The sequence below is a fragment of the Myodes glareolus genome, chromosome 26 (genome assembly GCF_982192425.1).
Source record: "Myodes glareolus chromosome 26, mMyoGla1.1, whole genome shotgun sequence".
NCBI classification, from domain to species: Eukaryota; Metazoa; Chordata; class Mammalia; order Rodentia; family Cricetidae; genus Myodes; species Myodes glareolus.
The window spans coordinates 39,378,716-39,399,391 of record NC_142051.1 but is presented as its reverse complement, the minus strand read 5'-3'; the positions used below and the strand labels follow the sequence as shown (position 1 = coordinate 39,399,391).

At 39.6% G+C, this 20,676-nt stretch overlaps 1 protein-coding gene across 14 annotated transcripts in view; it reads left to right on the top strand.

The window, feature by feature from the left end:
* The window catches only part of Anks1b (ankyrin repeat and sterile alpha motif domain containing 1B), a 953,532-nt gene that overhangs the window by 130,561 nt on the left and 802,295 nt on the right, over window positions 1-20,676 (top strand). For all 14 annotated transcript variants that reach the window (XR_014999730.2, XR_014999729.2, XM_085683219.2 and 11 more), the window contains exons 2-4: window positions 1,049-1,129; window positions 10,333-10,489; window positions 17,150-17,446. Coding sequence is in view for 12 of the 14 variants with exons in the window: in XM_085683219.2 (XP_085539345.2) it covers window positions 1,049-1,129; window positions 10,333-10,489; window positions 17,150-17,446 (535 nt within the window). In the remaining 2 variants the exon portion in view is untranslated. The remainder of the gene's footprint in view (window positions 1-1,048; window positions 1,130-10,332; window positions 10,490-17,149; window positions 17,447-20,676) is intronic.

Sequence of the window (20,676 nt, the reverse complement as noted above, 5' to 3'; positions counted from 1 at the left end):
TTTGGCATGGTCTGTAACTTACTGTATAGCTGAGGCTGGCTGTCTAACGGTCCACTCTTGGTCTCCTGCTTATTAAGGTTAGTGGTGTCTACCAGCATACCGGACTTCCTGTGGGCCTTATCAGCACTGATTTCTTTAATCTTCACAATGACACTGTAAAATGGGGTTAATATCGTCATCTCCATTTTACAAATAAAGAGTTGAACTTCAGAGGGATGTTGTTTAGCTATGTAAAACCACTCCTTGAAGGTGACAGGACCAGGTTTAGAAGAGAAATGCATTATAAATATTTTGTGAATATGAATTTGTCATTAGTATCTTTTATAAATTCAGTACCAGCATGAACAACAGATAAAGCCATTTTATCTTGATCTTAGAAAAGCATCTTCCAATGCTTTATTTTTTCCAAAGGCTAAAAATAATTTCTTTAAATGCAGTGATCAGATATAGAAAGAATCTTCTCTAGTTCTCTGTTTACTCCAGAATATACTGAACAGTAAAGCCCATAGGAGGTACATAATTGTTGGGATCTTCTTGTGGTTTGCAGTGGACCAAATCTTCAATTTATTTGCAGTTTATGACATATGAGTTACACTTTCTTGGTAGCAATGGGACATCACGAAGGGTTTATGTTCTTCCCAGGATGTAAAAATGTGTTATAGTGCACACAAATCTCTGCCATGCCGGAGTGAGTACCATAAAGGAGTGGAGGCAAGTGTCACAATCTTTAATCTTCAGTGTGTAATATCTGAATGTTAATACTTAAGTAATAAAAGGGAGTAAGAGGGAAATATTGGACCCAAACTTAATGCGCGGCAGTGAATGTACATTCACCAATAATTTTCGAAGATGGTTTCATTTGCTGTTGAATTTCTCTATGTATGTCAAATAAATGCAGTTGCCCTCTGGGGTATGCATGAAAGATGGCATTCATTTCCTTCAGCACTGCAGATTTCATGTGCTCTGTACCGCCTGCTGTGGGAGTGTGCGGCTCTTGCAAGCGTGACTCTGCACAGCGGTTAACCCTGCGCTTGTGTTTTGTTCGCAGCATCTGGCGAGGACCCAATGTGAACTGCACGGACAGTTCGGGTTACACCGCTTTACACCACGCAGCCTTAAATGGACATAAGTAAGTGCCACTTGTCTGGACTGGAAGCTGTATGTGTTTAGTTACGTGTAATCTGATAACATTAGTTCTGTCTGTTGATGCCTGTCTTCTGGTCTTAGGCAATTTAGAGAGTATAAACACTGACGAATTAAGCTTGGGAGGAATATCATTGAGTATGAATGTATTTAGAATGTTAACTCAAAGAAGCGGTCCGAGAGGTAGTAAAACATATCACACAAGGGTGGTAGAAGCAGAGACAGGATCATGTTAATCCTGTGTGGTTTTAGGGAAAGAATGGGATAAAAACCACTGCTTTTCTTCTCTTGACACTTGCCTATACCCACTCAACGCAGAAGTAGATTCTTGCTAGAGTCCTGCCCTTGTAAGCCAGGGGCACTTATGTGATATTTTCTCTATCATCCACAATCACCTGTCTCAGCTCTGAACTTTTTGATCCTACGGAATTAATGTTTTAATTACGATGCTAGTTTATGCTATGGAGCATGAGAGAGCATATAGCTACAACCAGTCCTTTATATCCGGTATTTTATCGAGGTAACCTTTTTATCGATGTGCGCCTTTTCTCACGGACACAGATGCTCTGTCTTTTGCTACCAGAGGAAGAAGGTCTCCTTTTCTGTGTCTTTCTCTCCTTTTGTCTTTCTTCTGCAGGAATGATGCAAGTTAGTTACCCCAGGTTTGGCTTTTTTCATTTCTCTTTAGTATTTTGGGTGGGGTGTGCTAGTCAAATCATGCCTGTATCCCAGCATTTGGGAAGCCCAGGCTGGAGGATCGGGAGTTCAAGATCGTCCTTGGCTACTTCGTGAGTTCAAGGGCAGACTGAGCTACCCGAGAGCCTACAGCAAAAAAACACAATACAATTAAACAAAAAGGCATATGTATAGTCCCCTCCCACCAAATATTTATTTAAATTTGAAACACGCTGGCCTTACTTCTACTTGATTTGCCTGATGACCGTAAAACTCCAACTTCAAAAGATTTACAGTTTGTCATGATTTATTACTACAACAGTTTTGCTAATTAAAACTTACTATGTAAATCTAATGTTATCAGTACATTTAAACAATCATTTGCATTGCATAAAATATTATAAGTGTGATGTTTTCTTATTCGGATTCTTCGTACTAGATTGCAACATTACATTTATTTTTATGTGCTAATTTTTTTTTATATTGTGTAATCGTATCCCCTCTATCTTAGAATGTCTTGTTTTCACAGGATTTTTCATTACTAAATTGTTTTTTTATAGAATGGAAAATACGTTTGCATGTCTGTCTGTCTGTCTGTCTGTCTGTCTTTATTCTCCTTTGGAAGATAAGCTCTTGCCTATATAACCCCACCTTGCTTCAGTCTCGTGATCCCTCCTCCTGAAACTGGGAAAGGAGGATTTCAGGTCTGAGTCACCATGCTCTGCTCACACCACACATCTCCTTAAAAGGTGAAAGAAATTATTATTTATTCTTATTGTATCTGCATGTTCCCAAGGTAAACATAAATCAGGTTAAGTCATCAATAATGATGTTTCTTTCTTTTTCACTTAATTCAGAGTTCAGGTTTCTGAGGAAGGGAAAGTCTATGGGGCCTGATGTATCCAGTGTCTGGGGCCCGACTCTGAGTTACACGCATTTCTTGCTTTCTTACAGGGTCACTCACTATAAACACTTATAAACTGCATGAAAGCAGGTTAGGACTTGGAGACTTTCTCAGTTTTCAGCAAGTTTATTTAGTGAACCTTGCTGATTTGCACGTGATGGCCTGGAAAATATGACTGTTTGTTCCTGTTATCTGTATAGAAGGTGAAGAAGATACTGTAAAGGAACTGAGCAGTAATCCCTAGAATTGGCATAAAGAAAATAGCGCCCAGCTAGGTGTTTCCAAGCCTCCTGTTCAATGCAGAAATTCTTTACTTATTTATTTTTGATTTTATCTGATGAGCTCATTTATCTCTCAGATACTTTCTAGTAGAAATTTTCTCAATATCATCTTATGCTTTGGGAAAAGCACAGGAGAAGTATTTAACTCGCTAGCTGCTGACCTTTAAGCTGTGTTGATTGTAACATCTTTAGGCCTCAGTTTGGTGTGTATCAAACACATTGGCTACATAGTCTGCATTGTTTCCCTTTTTGATAGATACATTATGCATTGCTTGTTTCTCGGTTCCGGATTATGATGCAATAGTTCTGAAAGTTAGGGTATAACGACTACTTCTTGAGTCTGGCATGTTTAAATTACCTATAAACGGTCGCAGTTAGACACCTCTCATCCCACCTATTCCCTCTTATTGGATAGATGGACAAAGCGGGCCATTCTGGATAAACGATCCGGTGGCCACTTTGATGGTAAGGCGGGGTTGTACTGAGACCCTCAGCATTCTGCTTACAAGTGTATGCTGTTGTCAGTTTTCCATGTTACGGCCCCTTGTATTTAACTTCTTCCTGGTTTTTCTATGACACATTATGTATTTCTAAGATATCTTCCTGCATTATCAATTAGCATATTCTGTTGGTATTCTAGATAATATTGTCTAATGTAAGAAGAGATATTTTAAGGAGTTAAAGTTATCATCGGAGGTATAAAGGAACGACACTTCTTTTGTTGGCCAGTGCCACTTAGTAGACCATTAACACTATTATGTTGTATTTTTCTCTAGTAAACCCGAGCAGATGATATCAAAGCATTTTCCATTCTTGTTGCTGTTGTGGTTCCTAGATTGTTTCTGTACATGTAATCTCTAGGCTAAAGTTCATGGCTCACAGAGCCGGGGAGAATGTTGCAGGGTCCTGGATTTTATTCTTTTCCTTTTAATACAGTTTTCCCCCCATTCCAAACATGTGACCAGCCCTAAGCCTGTACACTGCAAATTGAATCCATTTCTTCCTCATTGGAGCATTTCACTGGGGGTCCTTGTTTATCAACACCAGTTAATCCACGAAGGGACAAGCATTTCCTCCCTGTGATTTGTTGCTTCTTACAGAGCAATTCCTCTCCAATCAGCCAGGCTGGAGCCAACAGAAACTGTGCTCTATTGGGGGTTTCCTGGATCATTTGCAATGACAAAATGGAAAGTTATTACCTTCAAATGACAGAAAAATCATGGTCAATAGAACAAAATCTACTAGGGATGCTTGTAAACTATTCTCACTGTGAACATGAATCCCTTAATTCTCTTCTGAGTAGAAGAGAATAGAATAATATTCCCAGTCTTCCCTCACCCCCGCAACTCCCCACATCTTCTCTTTCCTTCCTCTCCTACCCAGTGTTTTCCCGCTCCCATGCCTCTTTCCTGTTGGACTTTCCTTCCCCACCTCTGTACTGTTGTCTTATTTTTGTAACTAATTAGTTAATTAATGCCTGGGGTGGGAATGAAGACCTCATACACGCTAGGCAAGCTCTCTACTGACAGGTACATCTTCCTTAATAGGTGCTCCACCCCCTTCTTTTCTTTCTTTTCTGCTGTTGTTTGCTTGTCTTTTTCTTTGGGGAGGGGCGATTCTTACAAGCTGACTCTGAGAGACTTTTAATTCTCCTTTCTCCATCTTCCAAGGGTCAGGATGGCATGCCTAGCTATTTTTCAAAAAAAAAAATGATTTTATCTTTCACAATAACATTTTTCAAAATTAAACTCAAGTACTTACATTTCCTTTTATTTCCCTTCTTTAATTAGGAAATGGCTTCTTATTTTTCTTCAGTCATATTTCTCAAACTATATTGGCTGTGTTGTGATATTACTTGGATACTAAATAAAAGTGTCAGTGAATTTCTTTATTCCTTGGAAATATATATTATATTATATATAATAATTATATATAATATGGTATGTGTAGAGTTAAAATAGTTTCTATTCTATTTCTTTTAGGATTTAATACTTTATAGACTCTAGAATCTGTAATCTAAATTCTATGTTAAATTGTGACTAGAATTGAAAGAGTAAGTTATTTATAGTTTTGCTTTTGCTTCTTTTTTAGTTTTTTTAAATGAAAGGATTATTCTAAAATTTTATAATCGGATATCTGAAGATGTTGGTATAACTAGAAGCACCTTCGATTTTATTGCTTTTATTCCCCCAGTCAAGAAATTGTAAGTGTGAATTCAGTGTGTAAAGAAACTTCAGTGAGAGTGGAGTGTGTGTCCCCAAGTCTTCTGGGTACACCACAGGCCTGAAACTTTGTTTGCTTTGAAGAGAAGTGGATAGCCTTGGGGAAGCCTCAGATCTAGCCTTATGGACTTTGAGAGTTTCTTTGGTTAATTTTGTAGCCAGATGAAGCTGCTATTCTCAGACTTACTGACAAGAAACAGGGCAAAATAAACATTGTTGGCTGTAATGTAGTTACATGGGATCTTGTTAAGAAAAGAGAAAAAAAAATCAAAGTTGGTCCTACCAATTACTTTAATTTTGCTTAGAATTTATTCTGAAGTTTTTCAAAGCTATTTAATATTAATCAGAAATGTTTTTATATTTATCAGAACATGAATACAAATGAAAGTAGAAAAGCCAGTACTTTAAAATTTTGTATTTTTATCTGAATTTACATATATTACCTTAAAGCCACAAAAGAATGAAATTATCTAAATTGAATTACTTTTTGATTTAATATTTTATTTTGCCTGTGGCAATAAAATTACTTTCTCTGTGACCCCATCCACCACGTTTATATTAGGATTTCTGAACATCTTGTGCGTGCATGCGTGCTTGCGTGTGTGTGTGTGTGTGTGTGTGTGTGTGTGTGTGTGTGTGTTGGGGCTAGCAATGCATGCATGTTGTACATTCTAAGTGGGTACCTTGTCACCAAGTCAACACCTTTAACCCCGGATCACAATCAGTTATCAGATGCTGGCTGTATCCTACAGCCCGTTACTGAATGGTGACTGTAAGAAACATTGTTACTTTATTTGTAAAATGCAGGGATTGCTTTGCTACTTGCTAGTCTATAGACAACTTAATATCTTATCTAAAGAATGAAGCACATTCAGCAGTCTGTTGGCACCTCTGAACACATGATACAATCTAATTGAAAATAAAATAATAATTGAAAATAAATATTTGAAATACTTAAAGTAATAATTGAAAATAAAAAGTCATAATATTGAGTTACTACTTCTGTGATTTTTCAAATTTAAATAATATAAAAAGTACTCAAATTTTAATTTGCTCTTTATAAGCCTTGTGGAAAGGCTATCTAATTAACATTACGTTTGATACATCTAGATACAGCATGGAAAGGGCTAATGACAGTTTATTAATTCCTCATTGTGTTTACAGTTCAGGTACTTATTTGATTAGAAGTCTAGTAAGTGTGTTTTCAAACTGAACCTAAACTCAGTTGGTTCACTAGCTAACATGTCTGAATAAGGCCATAAAACTCAACTTAAATAAAGGTTGAAAGGAAAATTTAAATTTAAAGGTGTGCACATTTATCGAGTGGTACGTGTTTACTCCCAGGTATACATTTACTCAGGGGTTGACACAAGAGCATCCTGGATTGAAGAACATCCTTAAGCTGGGCAGGAGCTTTTCTCAGAATAAAGTAAAAAAAAAATGTCAGGCACGTTAGCTAAAGCATTTACTTATACATCCAGGGTCCTGGATCCAATCCCTTGATACTGTAGAAAAATAGGAACTTGAATGAACACATTTAAAAATTGGGGCAGCAACTGAGACAACTAAGACAGCAAGCAAGATGGCTCAGTTGGCAAAGGCGGCTCAGTTGGCAAAGGCTTTTGCTGTCAAGCTCGATGACCCGGGTTCAACCCCCAGTGCTAACACGGTGGAAGGAGCCATCCTGCTTTGGCAAGTGCCCTCTGACCTCTACACATGGGTGTCCCCCAATCAAATAAACGAATGTAATAAATTTAAAAAGATACTATTTGGTTATGACCTTGTAAATCTTATAAGCATATAGATTATCCCTTTCTGATTTAGGTATTAAATAATCACAATGTTATGTTACACTACAGAGGTTTAGAATAAATCCCTGTTTAGCAAGAAACACTTTTCAGTGTATCATAAATTTTCAGGGTAAGCCATGAACGCTTATCGCCTATAAAAACTGGAGTCAAAGGACAAATTCTGAATTTTGGGTGGGAGTTAAAGATACTAGAAGCTTCGTTCCCATCAATGTTTCCTTTTGCTATCTGCCCCTTGAAAGGTGTTTCGGCCTGTGCTATATGACTATGAGGAGATCTCCAAGGCTGGGTAACTTTAGAGAGAAAGGGAAAACGCAGGCACCATTTTGCTGCCAGTCATTCTGTAGATGTCAATTGTATAACAGGATTTTATTCCAGGTAGTGAGGCGCTGTCAGCATCTTAGTTGGCTGATATTTCTAAACGAGAACGGTTCAACTAAATAAAAATAAAAATACCAAGTACGCATTCTACTGCACCTTTAATTTAGGAGCTATAGAAAGTGCCTGAGATTTAATTTTATGTGGCATTAAAGGCCCGCATCTGGTGATGTTGTTCTTGATGGCAGGGTCCCAAGGTGATGCAAGTTACCCCAAGGCTAGTGGACGTGCGTGTATATGCTTCTTCCTGTCTTCCTTAGAGAGTCAGTGATATCCATAGGCAGCTTTACCACAATTACCTTACTTATTTACTTATTTCTCTTTATGCCCCCTAGGGCCCATTTCTAGATAGCAGTTAGATTGGGTGTCCAATGTCTTAATATTTTGTCATATAAAGTAAATTTGATTCATAAATTCTTGAGCATAAAACCAACCTATATCAAAACTAAGAAACATTTTTTTTTTACGTAGAGTTAGTTTTAAGGTTGTTTTTATTTGCATAGATATTAAGAAATGAAATTAAAAGCTTTCTCATAATTTTCTTTAACATGAATTTGGAGAAATTGATTTTATTCTAGGACAAATTCTTCTTAGAACTAGGTATTTAGTTTGACCAGCCTCTTTGATTTTATCCCCCCACCCCCCCGTTTTTAAAAGAATCACTGGAATTGTTCAACAGGACAACAGCCTGTCCTGAGAATAGTTTGGATGATGTAGAATCCACAGCCGTAGCCTTCTCGTTTGGTTCACATCGCAGCCCTTTGGACCTGACCGCAGAATGTAATATCTAAATTCCGTATTAGCAGTCAAAGAGATAAGAAAAGACTTGACTTGCTTCAAATAACTAAGTTATTAACTAGTCGAGATTTGGGACTTCAAGCTAGATTCTCAGTGGGTTTTTCTTACTCAGAACTATTGATTGATCCCTCTTTTCTCACTGGTAATTTACTGATCTCAGAATTGAAGTCTCTAGAACAGCTCTTATGCAGCAGAGATAGGAGAATCATGTGAGCAGAGTCAAAGTCTGATTCTCCTTCTCCTTGTCTGTGTTCTTACTTGGTACACATCCTCATGCTTACATCGTGGGCTCCAAGTCATCCATGACTTTTGTAGCCCCATTTTGTAGCCTTACCAGGCTCCAGCCGTCAGGACTGCTTTGTGGCTCCAGAGTCTTTTCCAGAAAGGAAGAGAGAACGCCGCCAAAATTAAGAGTCGGGTAATTTGCATAGCCACGTCACAAATCCCAGTCTTCTAAATTCAGATCTTGTTAAATAATAAATTCTAAAGGACACGTTAGGAAATAATTTATGGGCCTGGAAGGAGGGCTCAGCAGTTAAAAGTACTTCCAGAGAGCTTGTTCCCAACACCCACGCTGGGTCACAGGTAATCAATCGCCTGTAACTCTGGCTCAAGGGGATCTGATTTATTCCAGTCTCCACCGTCACCCATATATACCGTGCACATCCGGACACGCATGTCCACACATGTGAAAATACAATCAGCTCTTAAAAGAGATAGAATTTATGTCTTTGTTTCTCAGAAATCTTACCATTAGAAGATTAAGATTCTTCGGAACGCATTTGTATTTTTATGACACATTCTCTTTCGTCACGGCAATTTCATATGCCTGCAGCTGCTGTTTGGGCTGCTTTTTGGGCGGTGTGATTTACCATTCATTGTTGTGTTACGTCCATTTCTTGTGAACTAATGGGGTTCTGACCTCATTTCTTTCTAAACGGCCCCTCATTTTTCTCATCTATGACTCTTAGTTTAACCTCATGGAAAATTTAAGTTCAGGTCTTTCTGTTATGTTTATTATTTCTATTGGTGATTTTTTTTAAGCCTAAAGATAAACTTCAGTTTATAATGGTACATACATAACTATTTTTGCCTGCCTTGACCCATGAGTCTGTCTTGGGTTTCACTTAATGAATTATTAGAATTTGCGTCCAAATGCAGCCAAATGAAAGAGCAACTTTGGTTTAGAATTACAGTTTTGGATCGTTTCATGCAAAATTCAGTAGAATATATACTAGGTACTATTAATCAGTTCTTTCTGAGGTTATTTCAATGAAGGTTTTTACTCTGGGAGTCTGGTGGGTTTGAAATAAAGAAGCCTATGGGTAGCATGTGAGCCGTCCCAAGACTACACACATCACCGACGGAGCTTCTCTCTTACCTGAATTCCATTCTTGGGGTCACTTCCTGGGCTTGCAGGAGAAAAAGGAAAGCAGGATGGATCGGACATTCAATCGCATGTGTGCTGTGTCCTAACAGCTACCAGAGCGTGGTTTTGAATCGTGGTCTAGTACTATACATAGGCTGTTAGCTCCCTGACCCGTGGACCTAAATTTCTCTTATCTACATCTTAACTCCTTCATTCCTGTTCTCTCTAGGGGTGACATCTAAGCCCCCCAAATTCATTTTGGATGTGGTAGTTTTGGCAAACATCGGGTTTGCTTATAAATTCAGCTTTGTTTCAGGCTAGTCCTTAGATTTAGGTTCTTTGGAAAGACAAATCATTCACAGAACCAAAGGAGGTGATGTGATGTTGTATTGACTTAACTCATTCTGTTAATGAAATAAAATAAAATATATATTGTCCAAATGGATTCTATTAAGTAATTTAACTGCTTAGTCAGTGTTCTAGGTATATGGATACCTGTGTGTGTGTGTGTGTGTGTGTGTGTGTGTGTGTGTGTGATTTGGGAGTGCCTTTGAGTACTTTCTACGTAAGTAAAATAGTATATCCACTCTGTGAGCTCTTAATCCCAATCTTAAATTATAGCGCCTTGAATGACTGCTCTAAGAGCTAGCTAGTCTCTAGTAAGCATGCGTGCTTATCCAATAAAGTGTGTGTTGTTCAGCCTCTTTTCTTTTCTGTTGTTTTCTTCTTTCCTTTTGTTTTCTCTTTCCCTCAGGGACATAGTTCTTAAGCTCCTTCAGTACGAGGCATCGACAAACGTCGCGGACAACAAAGGCTACTTCCCCATCCACCTGGCTGCCTGGAGAGGAGACGTGGAGATCGTGAAGATCCTCATCCATCATGGACCGTCCCATTCCAGAGTCAATGAACAGGTGCCCTCGCCATACGCTTGCTCACCTTGTCCTTTACTTTCTCATTCTGCAAGGGCAAAGCCATGGTGAAGTAGTGAACACATTGTTCTTTACCTGCTCCAAGCCATTCTGCTTCTGAACTCCCTAAAGGAGAAGCTGGATCAGTCCTTTGGGTTTGGATGTGATGAACAGAAACTACAGGCTTGGCTGTGACGCACAGGTTCTAACACATTTGGGAAGATACTTTGTTAGGAAAGATCACACGTAAAGGAAATCACTGCACGATTTTTGAATGCCTTACATAAGAATCCATTTTTATCTCCTGAATATTTAAAGATAGAACAGTATTTATGTTTGTAACGAGAATTAGTGTTCTTTAATAAAATTTCACATGTGAACACAATGTTTACAATGATCATTTGCATAATGCTTTCCATTTGCATAGCATTTTCACAGTTAAGTACAGTTTTGGGGAATCAGTATGTAAAATACAATGTATACAGTTTCTAGATTCATAGTTAAAAATTTCCTCTAATTACACACACACACGCACACGCACACATCATATACACACAGGAGAAAGAGAGAGAGAGAAAGAGAGAGAGAAAGATAGAGATAGATAGAGAGAGAGATATAGAGAGGAGAGAGTTGTCTAGAGTAAGTTGAACACCACAGAGAATTATAATCATGGCAGATAAAGGCAGAGTATTTGCAGGAACATAACGTCTGTATTATAAACAATGAGCATATTTAAAGAGGAATTCAACCTTGAGCACTGAAACAGATAAGAGTGCAGATCTGAAAGAGTGAAATATGGCCTTCTAATACAGTATAATAGACATCTCGAGCTCCGCATGCCCCCTACTGTTCCTGTTCTGTAAAACTGTATTTGAAATCAGCATGCAGCCCAACAACTGAGCTACAGCGATGGCATTAAGCTGCAGGTTGGCGATTGTCCAATACCGATGTAAATAGACTAATGTAGTGCAAACGTTTCTAATTAAAGGACAATTACCATATTATTTAAATAGCTATAGACTTTGCAGACCTTTGGCTGAAATTAAGAGTAAGTAGGAATAAAAAATACCACTAGCTTTAAATAACAAAGGTAAAGATTTTTTTCTAATAAGATATAATGTTGGTAGGATTGATCAGCAAAAATTATTTTATTTGTTGGGAAAGTACCTCATTAATTTTTATGGCAATTAAAATTTGGGGTTTGTTATGTTACTCAAATGTAGGGTTTCAAAATTAGAATATGTTCATCTTTTTAAAAATGACAGATATGGGCATCTTTATCATCATCCTATGCTAAAAGGAAATTCGTGAGCATTCTTTTCTGTTCCTGAGAAACCAGAATTTAGCTCCTTTACAGGATGAGCCATCTGGTGGTTTATCCTTAAAACTGTCGGCATGGCACAAGGCCAGCCTGAAATAACTAAGTGGAAAAACAACCCGAGGTCAAAGAAAAAGGATGTTAATTCATATTAACAATCGTTCTTTAAATGACACAAAAATAAGAAACATCCAGTGTTCACTTATAATTGAAAGTTGAAAGTTTTAGATGATATAACTATATTGGTAGGATTTGAGAGAAACACTTGTTTTGGGTAATATTGAACATTGATCCAATTATGAAAAATTTTCTTTTTAAGGAGACTGGAATTCAAAAAAAATTTCTTTATTTTGCATTTCTCTTACTGTGTGCTGTAGTTTTGTTGGTAGCAAGTTAAGAGCATTTCTTGAGACTGTGTTGTTGTTGGTGTCTGTGCAGGCACATACAGCTGTGGATGTGGATGTATAGCCCAGTGTATGAGTGTGTGTGTGTGTTTGTGTGTGCCCGCCCTAGTGCACAGGTGCTTGTGTGACTGTGCATATAGAAGCTGAGGCAGGTGTTATTCCTCAGGTACTACTACCTTGTTTGGGACCTGGGACTCACTGACTGGATTTTCTGGCTGCCTGGTGAGCCCAGGGACCTTTTTGCCTCAGCTCCCTCAGCACCAGGACTACAAGCCCGAGGATGGAGCTTAGATCCCCATGTTTGTGGGGATGTTACCAGCTGAACTGTCCTCCCAGCACCTCAGGACATTTAATTCGAAATCCATCTTCCCCCTCCATACCTCTACTCCCGAAAGTCAGATGTGAGGATTTTATTCTTATCCGTAACTTGAATTTTAGCTCCCTCCCAATGGCACAGGAGTGCTCTAGCTAATTAGAAACATTTACGTATCCAAACAACATCGAGAAAGAACAAAAATCCACATTTACGAAGGGAAGTCAGTCTTTGTTCTGAGTGCTCTCGCCTGCACAATGTCACTTAATTCTTACAGTAATTTTCCGAAATGACATTACCTTTCCTATTTTATAGATGAAAAACTGAGCTCAGTAAAGCGAAGTAACTTGTTTAAGGCCACATGCCCCTGGGTGACCCAAACTTGAACTTGGATTCTAGGCTTCCCACTAATGTTGCCATCCTACGTCTTATTTACTTACGGAGCGTTTACTGCGTGGCAGGAGCTGGGCAGAGGACCGTATCTGCATTACCTTAATCCATATCAGAGCGTAGTGAAGTAGGGATTTTCATTCCTGCTGTCTGTATGGGGCCGTGGCCTTAGAGAAGAAGAATCTGCCCATGATCTATCTATTGAGAAATGCAGTCGATATTTAAAAAGGGTTTTCCACTCCTTAGCCAATTACACCGTCACGACATGGAAATTATGCACTGTAGTGTTTCACTGTGGCTTCTGAAGAGGACCTTTCCCTATGTGGGGTACATTGTTGTCCAGTACCCCTGATGGAAGTCTTCGTACCAATAATCCCCTATGTCCCTTCAGATTTTCTTTTGGAAAGCATTTGTAATCTTTTCCGTTTCAAAATGCTTTCGTCGTTACTTGGAAAAGTGCCAATGCTTATGTTGTATTTCACTAGTTAGCCTTTTCTTTTCTTTTTTTTTTTAAAAAAATGATATCATTTAATGCTTTCCTCATACTTTTGCTGCGTTGCCACACTGTGCCAGAGTTTGCTTGTCCATCTGCGTTTCGCATCGTGGCCCTCATTTGCATCATTGCTTCCGTGCCGTGGGTGACTTCCTACGAGCTCCACAGTAGCGTGGCGGGTCTGATGGATGACATGGCCAGTAAGTGTTGTCAGGGATGATTCATGTCAGGACTGAGCTAGCGTGGAATGGCTCAAGATTCCGTCATGCTCAGATCAGCATGTGATTTAGGGCGTATGAGTTATTTCTGGAATTCTCCGTTTAATATTTCAGACCTTTGCTGAAAATAATTGACCGAAATCGCGGACTGTGATGTCATTGGTTAGTAGGTACTGTGTACATTTAATAACACCAGTTAGCAGAGCATGGTTTTCTATGTCGTGTTTTCATGCTTTAAAATAACCTTGGGGCTCCTACCGAGCTCATAAAACATCCAGGTTAAAAATATCAGGGAGTCTATGTTTAAAAATAATCCAGTCTTACATTGTAATGTTTGAAAAAGAATCCGTACATGTTATTGTTTGGTTTATGGACCACACTGCATGGTTAACAGAGAAGACAATGTTCTTGTTACACAGATGAGGATGGTTCCGGGATCAAATGGGTTGTGGATGAGGGAGCTAACACTTCCAGGTAGGTCCTGTCGGCCATTTTATTTTGTTCAAAAGCAGTCATGCAAATGACGGCCATCGAAGAACATGGGGAAGGACATCCCCGGACTCACGCACTTGCAGGCCAGTGCTAAATGGGGGGAATGGGTTTATTGGGAGGGGCAGCAGGGAGGAGATGGAGATGGGAAGGGAAGGGTGGCAGGATGGTGTAGATGCAGTGCTCATGAATGAAGCTCTCCACAGTTAATTAATTAAGAGTAAGAAAGACAAACTCTGGTACCATATGGCAATAATGTAGAAAGTATGGTGTTATTTTTTCTTCTCATGCCCTGTGCTCTATGTCCGTTTACCTGCCTCTCCTTTCACCTTGTCTATTTTCCTCCTTAATTTACTTTTGGGGCAAAAGGTCAGCGGACTCTTGTCTCAAAAGGGATTTGTCCTTGCCATTTCCTGGAGCTTGAGTTCTCCTGGTGGTGGGTAGTTCACTTTGAACACAGGCCTTCGGGTAGACGGGTTTTCTTTGGTCACTCATTGTCACACTCTTGAGTATTCAGAGAACACCCATGTGGTTAAAGATGGAGAACCGAGAACCTTTGAAGAGCGTTCTCTATAGATACACGAGTGATTGTTAATCAATACATCATCACCATCTACTCATAGGATGTTTCTTTTTAGGCTGCTAGGGAATGTGGTCACAAGTATATCCTCTTGCCTTTTTAAAGACTCCACAATTGTAATCTCCACTGATAAGAAAACCCAAGCATATGTTGATAATAGATAAAAATCTGTGAACATTGACTCCTAAATAGGTCTTTAATGATGGAGATAATTTCTCCTGAGATTTGAATAGCACTAATTGGTATTATTAGAAGGACTTATGATTTTGCTCTTATTTTTTTAGACTGTGGGCAATGGAAAAGTAGACCTTTGAGGAGTCATTACTTCATGACTGACCTTTCTCTTTCTCAGAGAGACGTTACAATTTGAGAAATGAGCTTCAGTCCTTTTTTAGACCAAGGGGAAATTGGGTTGGTCTGGAAGCATATTTTTTTCTGTCAAATTTTCATGTGTGAAAGTAATAAGTTTGGGGGATCTTATCAAGCTGGTAGAATAGTGAGATTTGAAAAAATTAGGAAGTCTAAAACTATAGGTAGTCAGTCTCTGTGAGGACGGAAATGATACTAAAACATCCAAACTAAACCAAGGTTAATTCTTACAAACGGTAAGACCTACAGGATACCTACAGGAATATTCCCTTCCGTCTGTCTGACCCCAGCTACATGTCCACTGTCTCTCAAGAGTAGCTTGTCTCTAGAATCTTTTTCCTCCCCTTGCCCTGTCTTGATACTAGACACACACAGTCAGGAGCCTGTCCCAGTGCACCCCACCCCACCCCACCCTACCCACTTCTCTTTAAATTTTTAAATCTTTCCTCTGGTCCCTTAATTTACTGGTTGACGTTTTCCTTTGGTCCAGCACATGTCTGGGGTGTTTTTTGGTCCTGGAAGATTAAGATGTGTTTGGGTTTGAATTCTTTTTGTTTCTGTAGGAGCTACTATTTAGGAAGCCATTTCCTCTCAACTCAGGGCTTTTTGGGTGGAAATCTCTGGAAAATTTCATGATTGCATTGTAGCCCCAGATGGAGGCAGTGCGAGTGTAGGCTTTTAAGTTCTGACAGGTACAAAAGATCCCGATTCTTCTCCGATGTAGCGTGCCATTTTCAATTTTAGTCTCCTTGTCCGTGAAGCTGGTATCTTAGTACCAAACTTTGTAAGACTTCTCTAGGAGTTAATGAGACAGCGTTTGATAGTTTGTAGCTGTTTGGCCAGTGTGTATAATCCCCACCGTCATGACGGAAGGTGGTATATGTTGATAGTTCAGACTTCAGGTCGGGGCTACTTGTTTAAAACCTGGGCTACATGCCACCTTCCAATACTGTCCTCAGTGGTCCCGTGGGAAGAGATGTGAGCTGTCAAGAGAGTCTTAGCTGCGCATTAACAGTGATGCTGTCCCACCAGAGGCTGTAGGGAAACACAAAGAGACTTGAAGCATAGTGTCTTAACTTCATGCTCCCCCACGCACCATGGAATGTCTGTGAAATCAAAGACCTACTATCCAGTTGCTCGGTGCCTTGGTTGCCTCACCCTACAGGTGAGGGTGATGATAATGATTGCTCCCATCCTCTAACGAGGACCAAGTGAGTAGAGACAGGAGATGCGCCTAGCGTTAACTATGGTAAGGGCAGCCGATCTTTCTCGCTAGAGCCCTCATTCAGTACCTGTTCACTTCTGTCATTAATATTTCTTCTTCACAGTTTTCCCGACTGACAAGACCCCCATCTGTCTGTGCCAATTGGATGACGGGTCAATTTGCCTTGTTACTGAATTCATTAAAAAACAAACAGAAACCTTCTTACATTTCTAGAGAAATCTGTTTGGTTGTTCAATAGGAGTTCCTGTCAGGGCAGATGCCGTACTCTGGTGTTCTTGGCTGCTTGCCTGACTGTGGTTCTAGGCTTGGTTTTTATCTATGTTTTTGAAAGGATCTTAGCTTAGGGGCAGGATTCTTCATTCTTTTTGCCAAGAAGAGAAGCAATGATTTAAGTTTATTACTGACCGTATTTATAATGAAAACAATAGATTTTACTTATTTAAAATAAAATGAAACAAGTTGGGTAACATGTCTGTAAATCTCTCATCATCAAAAATTTATAATCTCAAGTCTTGTCTACAAAGTCAGCCATTAAAAGTATGTTATAATTGTTATTAATCTTTCTTATTAAAAATATAACAAAGGCATGTACAATGCAGAGAACACTGGCCATCTGGACCCAGCAGAGGAACTGATGGCTAAATCATCATTCTTGGAAGTTGGACTATGTGATGCAGAGAAAAGTTTGATCTCTCACTTTGAAGGGATAAAATTAAAACATGATGATTATTTTATCAAATATAATACTTTCTAAATATATTGCATTTAAATTTACATTTCCACACATGCCAAGTTTTAAAATCATTGTTTCTGATATTAATTACATCTCTGAAGACATGCCTTTTCTACCTTTGCCCTGAACAGAACAATGAGAACGAAACTGCCCTGCACTGTGCCGCTCAATATGGACACTCGGAAGTCGTTGCCGTTCTTCTGGAAGAGCTCACGGACCCCACGATTAGGAACAGCAAGCTCGAGACCCCGTTGGACTTGGCGGCCCTGTACGGACGACTGAGAGTTGTGAAGATGATCATAACCGCACACCCAAACCTGATGAGCTGTAACACCCGGAAGCACACGCCGCTTCACCTCGCCGCTCGCAATGGTCACAAGGCGGTGGTCCAGGTGCTGCTGGAGGCAGGAATGGATGTGAGCTGTCAAGTGAGTGTTTTAGCCCTCTGTGCATTCAAAGGTGATGCTGCTGCCCCATCTGCTTGTGGGAACACAAGGGGAGTTAACGCACAGGTTCTAACTTCAGCAGAATCGGAGGGCTGTGGATTCCTAGTAGACGGAAGTGGTGGGTAGTAGCATGAGTAATTGTAAAACTTAGTGAACGAATTTACCATTTTTATTCATTTTGTTCTTTTAAGATTTATTCATTTTTACTTTGTGTGTAAGAGTGGTTTGCCTGTGTTACATGTACGTGCCTGGTGTGGGACATTGAATCCCCTGGAACTGGAATTACATATAGTTGTGAGTTGCCTTGTAGATGCTAGGAACCAAACCTGGGTCCTCTACAAGAATAGCAAGTGTTCTTAATGACTGAGCTATCTCTCCAGCCTCAACTCTTAATAGTTTTCATATGTTCACAATGCTTAGCATACTGACCCATTTAGAATCCAGTGGTTCCAAATGTTGCATGGGGTGGAGTGATATAAATTTCCAATTTCCAGGAAAGAGATTAGGACACAGCTGATAAAACCAGAATGTGGGCTTCGATTTATTGATTAAGGTCTAGGCCTTAAATTAATTTAATTTAAATTAAATTAAATTCCAATATAATTTACCATCTGTACAAACTAGTGACCAATCACAAAGTCCAAGGAGCCTCAGAAGAAGAACATTGAAAAAATGCAATGAGTGTTTAAAAAAATTTATGTACATGAATACATTTGTGTGTGTATGAGAGAGAGAGAGAGAGAGAGAGAGAGAGAGAGAGAGAGAGAGAGAGAGAATCAGTTAGAGGAGTATGGAAGAAGAGTTATTTAAAGGACCATGGACACTAACTTGTAGTCTCATCATTGACGAAAAGGTCTCTCCTCCAAACAACTCTTGGCTGCCTATAAATCCCCAGAAAATAATGAGACTGCATAATAAAGTCAGCCCAATTAAGAAAGCAGGGATAAGCTCACACTTCACATTATTAGAATTACCATTCTTTTCTGCAGATTTTTAAACCTGATTTTTGGTGACTAGCGAGTGAAAATCATATGTTATGCGAATGATTTAACTGTATATCTTTCTTATCAATTTCTTTTATCAAATCTTGAAGAGTTCAATCACTCACACAACATAAAGTTAATCATACTTTCTATGAATATTCTGCTAAATTGCCCAAATAATACTCAAAAATGTAAGTTGCCATCCTGGAAGCTGTGGAAACGGAAAGTTGAATGAAGTACAGCTAATTTTTAGCAACTTATAGTGCAGGGGAGGTGAGGTATGTATAATGAATACATCTCAGTTAAATAAACTTTTTACTCTCTAACTTCTCTAGATATTTAAAAAACTTCTCTATGGCTGCGCAATGGTGGCGCACACCTTTAATCCCAGCACTCGGGAGGCAGAGGCAGGTGGATCTCTGTGAGTTCGAAGCCAGCCTGGTCTACAAGAGCGAGTTCCAGGACAGACTTCAAAGCTACAGAGAAACCCTGCCTCGAAAAAAAAAAAATGAAAACAAACAAAGCCTTCCCCAGATTTCAACCGTTCCCTCTCTGTACTCTGTCTCGTCTTAGTATTACTTTTGTTTTACTAAGGAAGAAGAAACAATCACAAATATCTTACTATTTTTAACATTACATTTTTTATTTAGTGCATGTGTGTGTGTGTGCATGTGTGTGTGCGTGTGTGTGTATGTGCATGTGTGTGTGTACATGTGTGCATACACCAGAGGAGTCAGTTCTGTCCTTCTACCACATCGTGCTGGGGATTGAGCTCAGGGGCTCAGACTTAGCAGCAAGCACTCCTCCTCTGAGATCTCTCACAGACCCTCCTCTCCTTCCTGGTCCTTTAACTGAACTTTCCCTCTTTATAACCGTTCAGCGCTACCCTTGTAGCTTTGGTTCCGGCTCCCCTGTCTACTGGAATAGGTCATGCTGGCAATAGTCCTGCTCTCTTTGACTTTGTTTTTCCTTCCCAACTGTATCTTTCACACAAGGACGCAACAAAATTATCATATTTCTTGTCTTTAAAAGGAACGCTCATGATCTCACAATTCCTTTTAGTTGTTATCCCCTGTCTCTGTCTTGATTTATATTTGTTTATTTTTGTGATTACTTTTTAAAATAAGATAGCCCGAACTCAGTATTATTAGGTTACATATCCCATAATACTTGAGGTATAGCTTCAACGGGAAAACACAAGTTCTATTATGTGTTTAGGATGGACACAAATGGCCATATCCCAGCATAGTGATGCAGAATCAACTCGTTGTGGCCAGAAGTGATTGAGAACTGTTAGCTAATAATTTAGAGGCTCTAGCGTCTGGAAGACCAGAGTGGGAGCTGGCAGCAAAGACAGACATTTGTAGGTTTTCATCTGATGGTGTAATGAGAAAAACCCTTAAAAATCAAGGTGGCCTAAAGCTTCAAGTCCTGTCAGGAGCATAAAGGACACATGTGTAAGTAATCTCGTCTTCTTAGTGGTTTCCATGTAAAATATGCAAACTGGCAAATTCGTACTGTGGAAGGCATATAGCAGGAGGAGTCAGCCGTGTAGCCTCTCACTTCATCCCTTGCTCCCTGCTGCCACCTGATCTCCACAGGTCAGTGTCCCACGACCTTACATGCAGACATACTTCCTTTTTGTCTGCTCTTATTTCTGTGTTGACCTCATTTACCCTCTTAGTTCCAAAGACATATTTATCTATTAAGTACCAAATTTTTTACTTTCTTTTGTTCTTCCTCCCTTTCTCCCTCCCTCCCTTTCTCTCCCTCCATCCCTTCCTTTCTCTCTCCCTTTTTCCCTTCCTCCCTCCCTCCCTTTCTCTCTCTCTCCCTCCCTTCCTTCCTCTCTCTCTCTCTCCCTCCTTCCCTTCCTCTCTCTCTCCCTCCCTCCCTTCCTCTCGCTCTCTCTCCTTCCCTTTCTCTTTTTCTTTATTCCTTTTCCCCCTGGACTTTACTCTGAACTCTAAACTACTGTGTGTAATTACCTCCTGGATGTATTACTGGATGGCTAATGAGCATCTCGAACTCATCATTTCCCAAACCGAACATTTAGCTGTTGTATCCATTTCTTTCTACGGCTGCTAAGTCCTTGCCCGTTCCCATTTCAGCCAGGGACATTCTTCCGCTGTCACCAGACTTTGGGCATCTTTCATGCATTGCCTTTGTTTCCGCAGAGCACATCCTCCAGGCTCCAAGGTTAAGCTGTGAACAGAGTATCACTGTTTA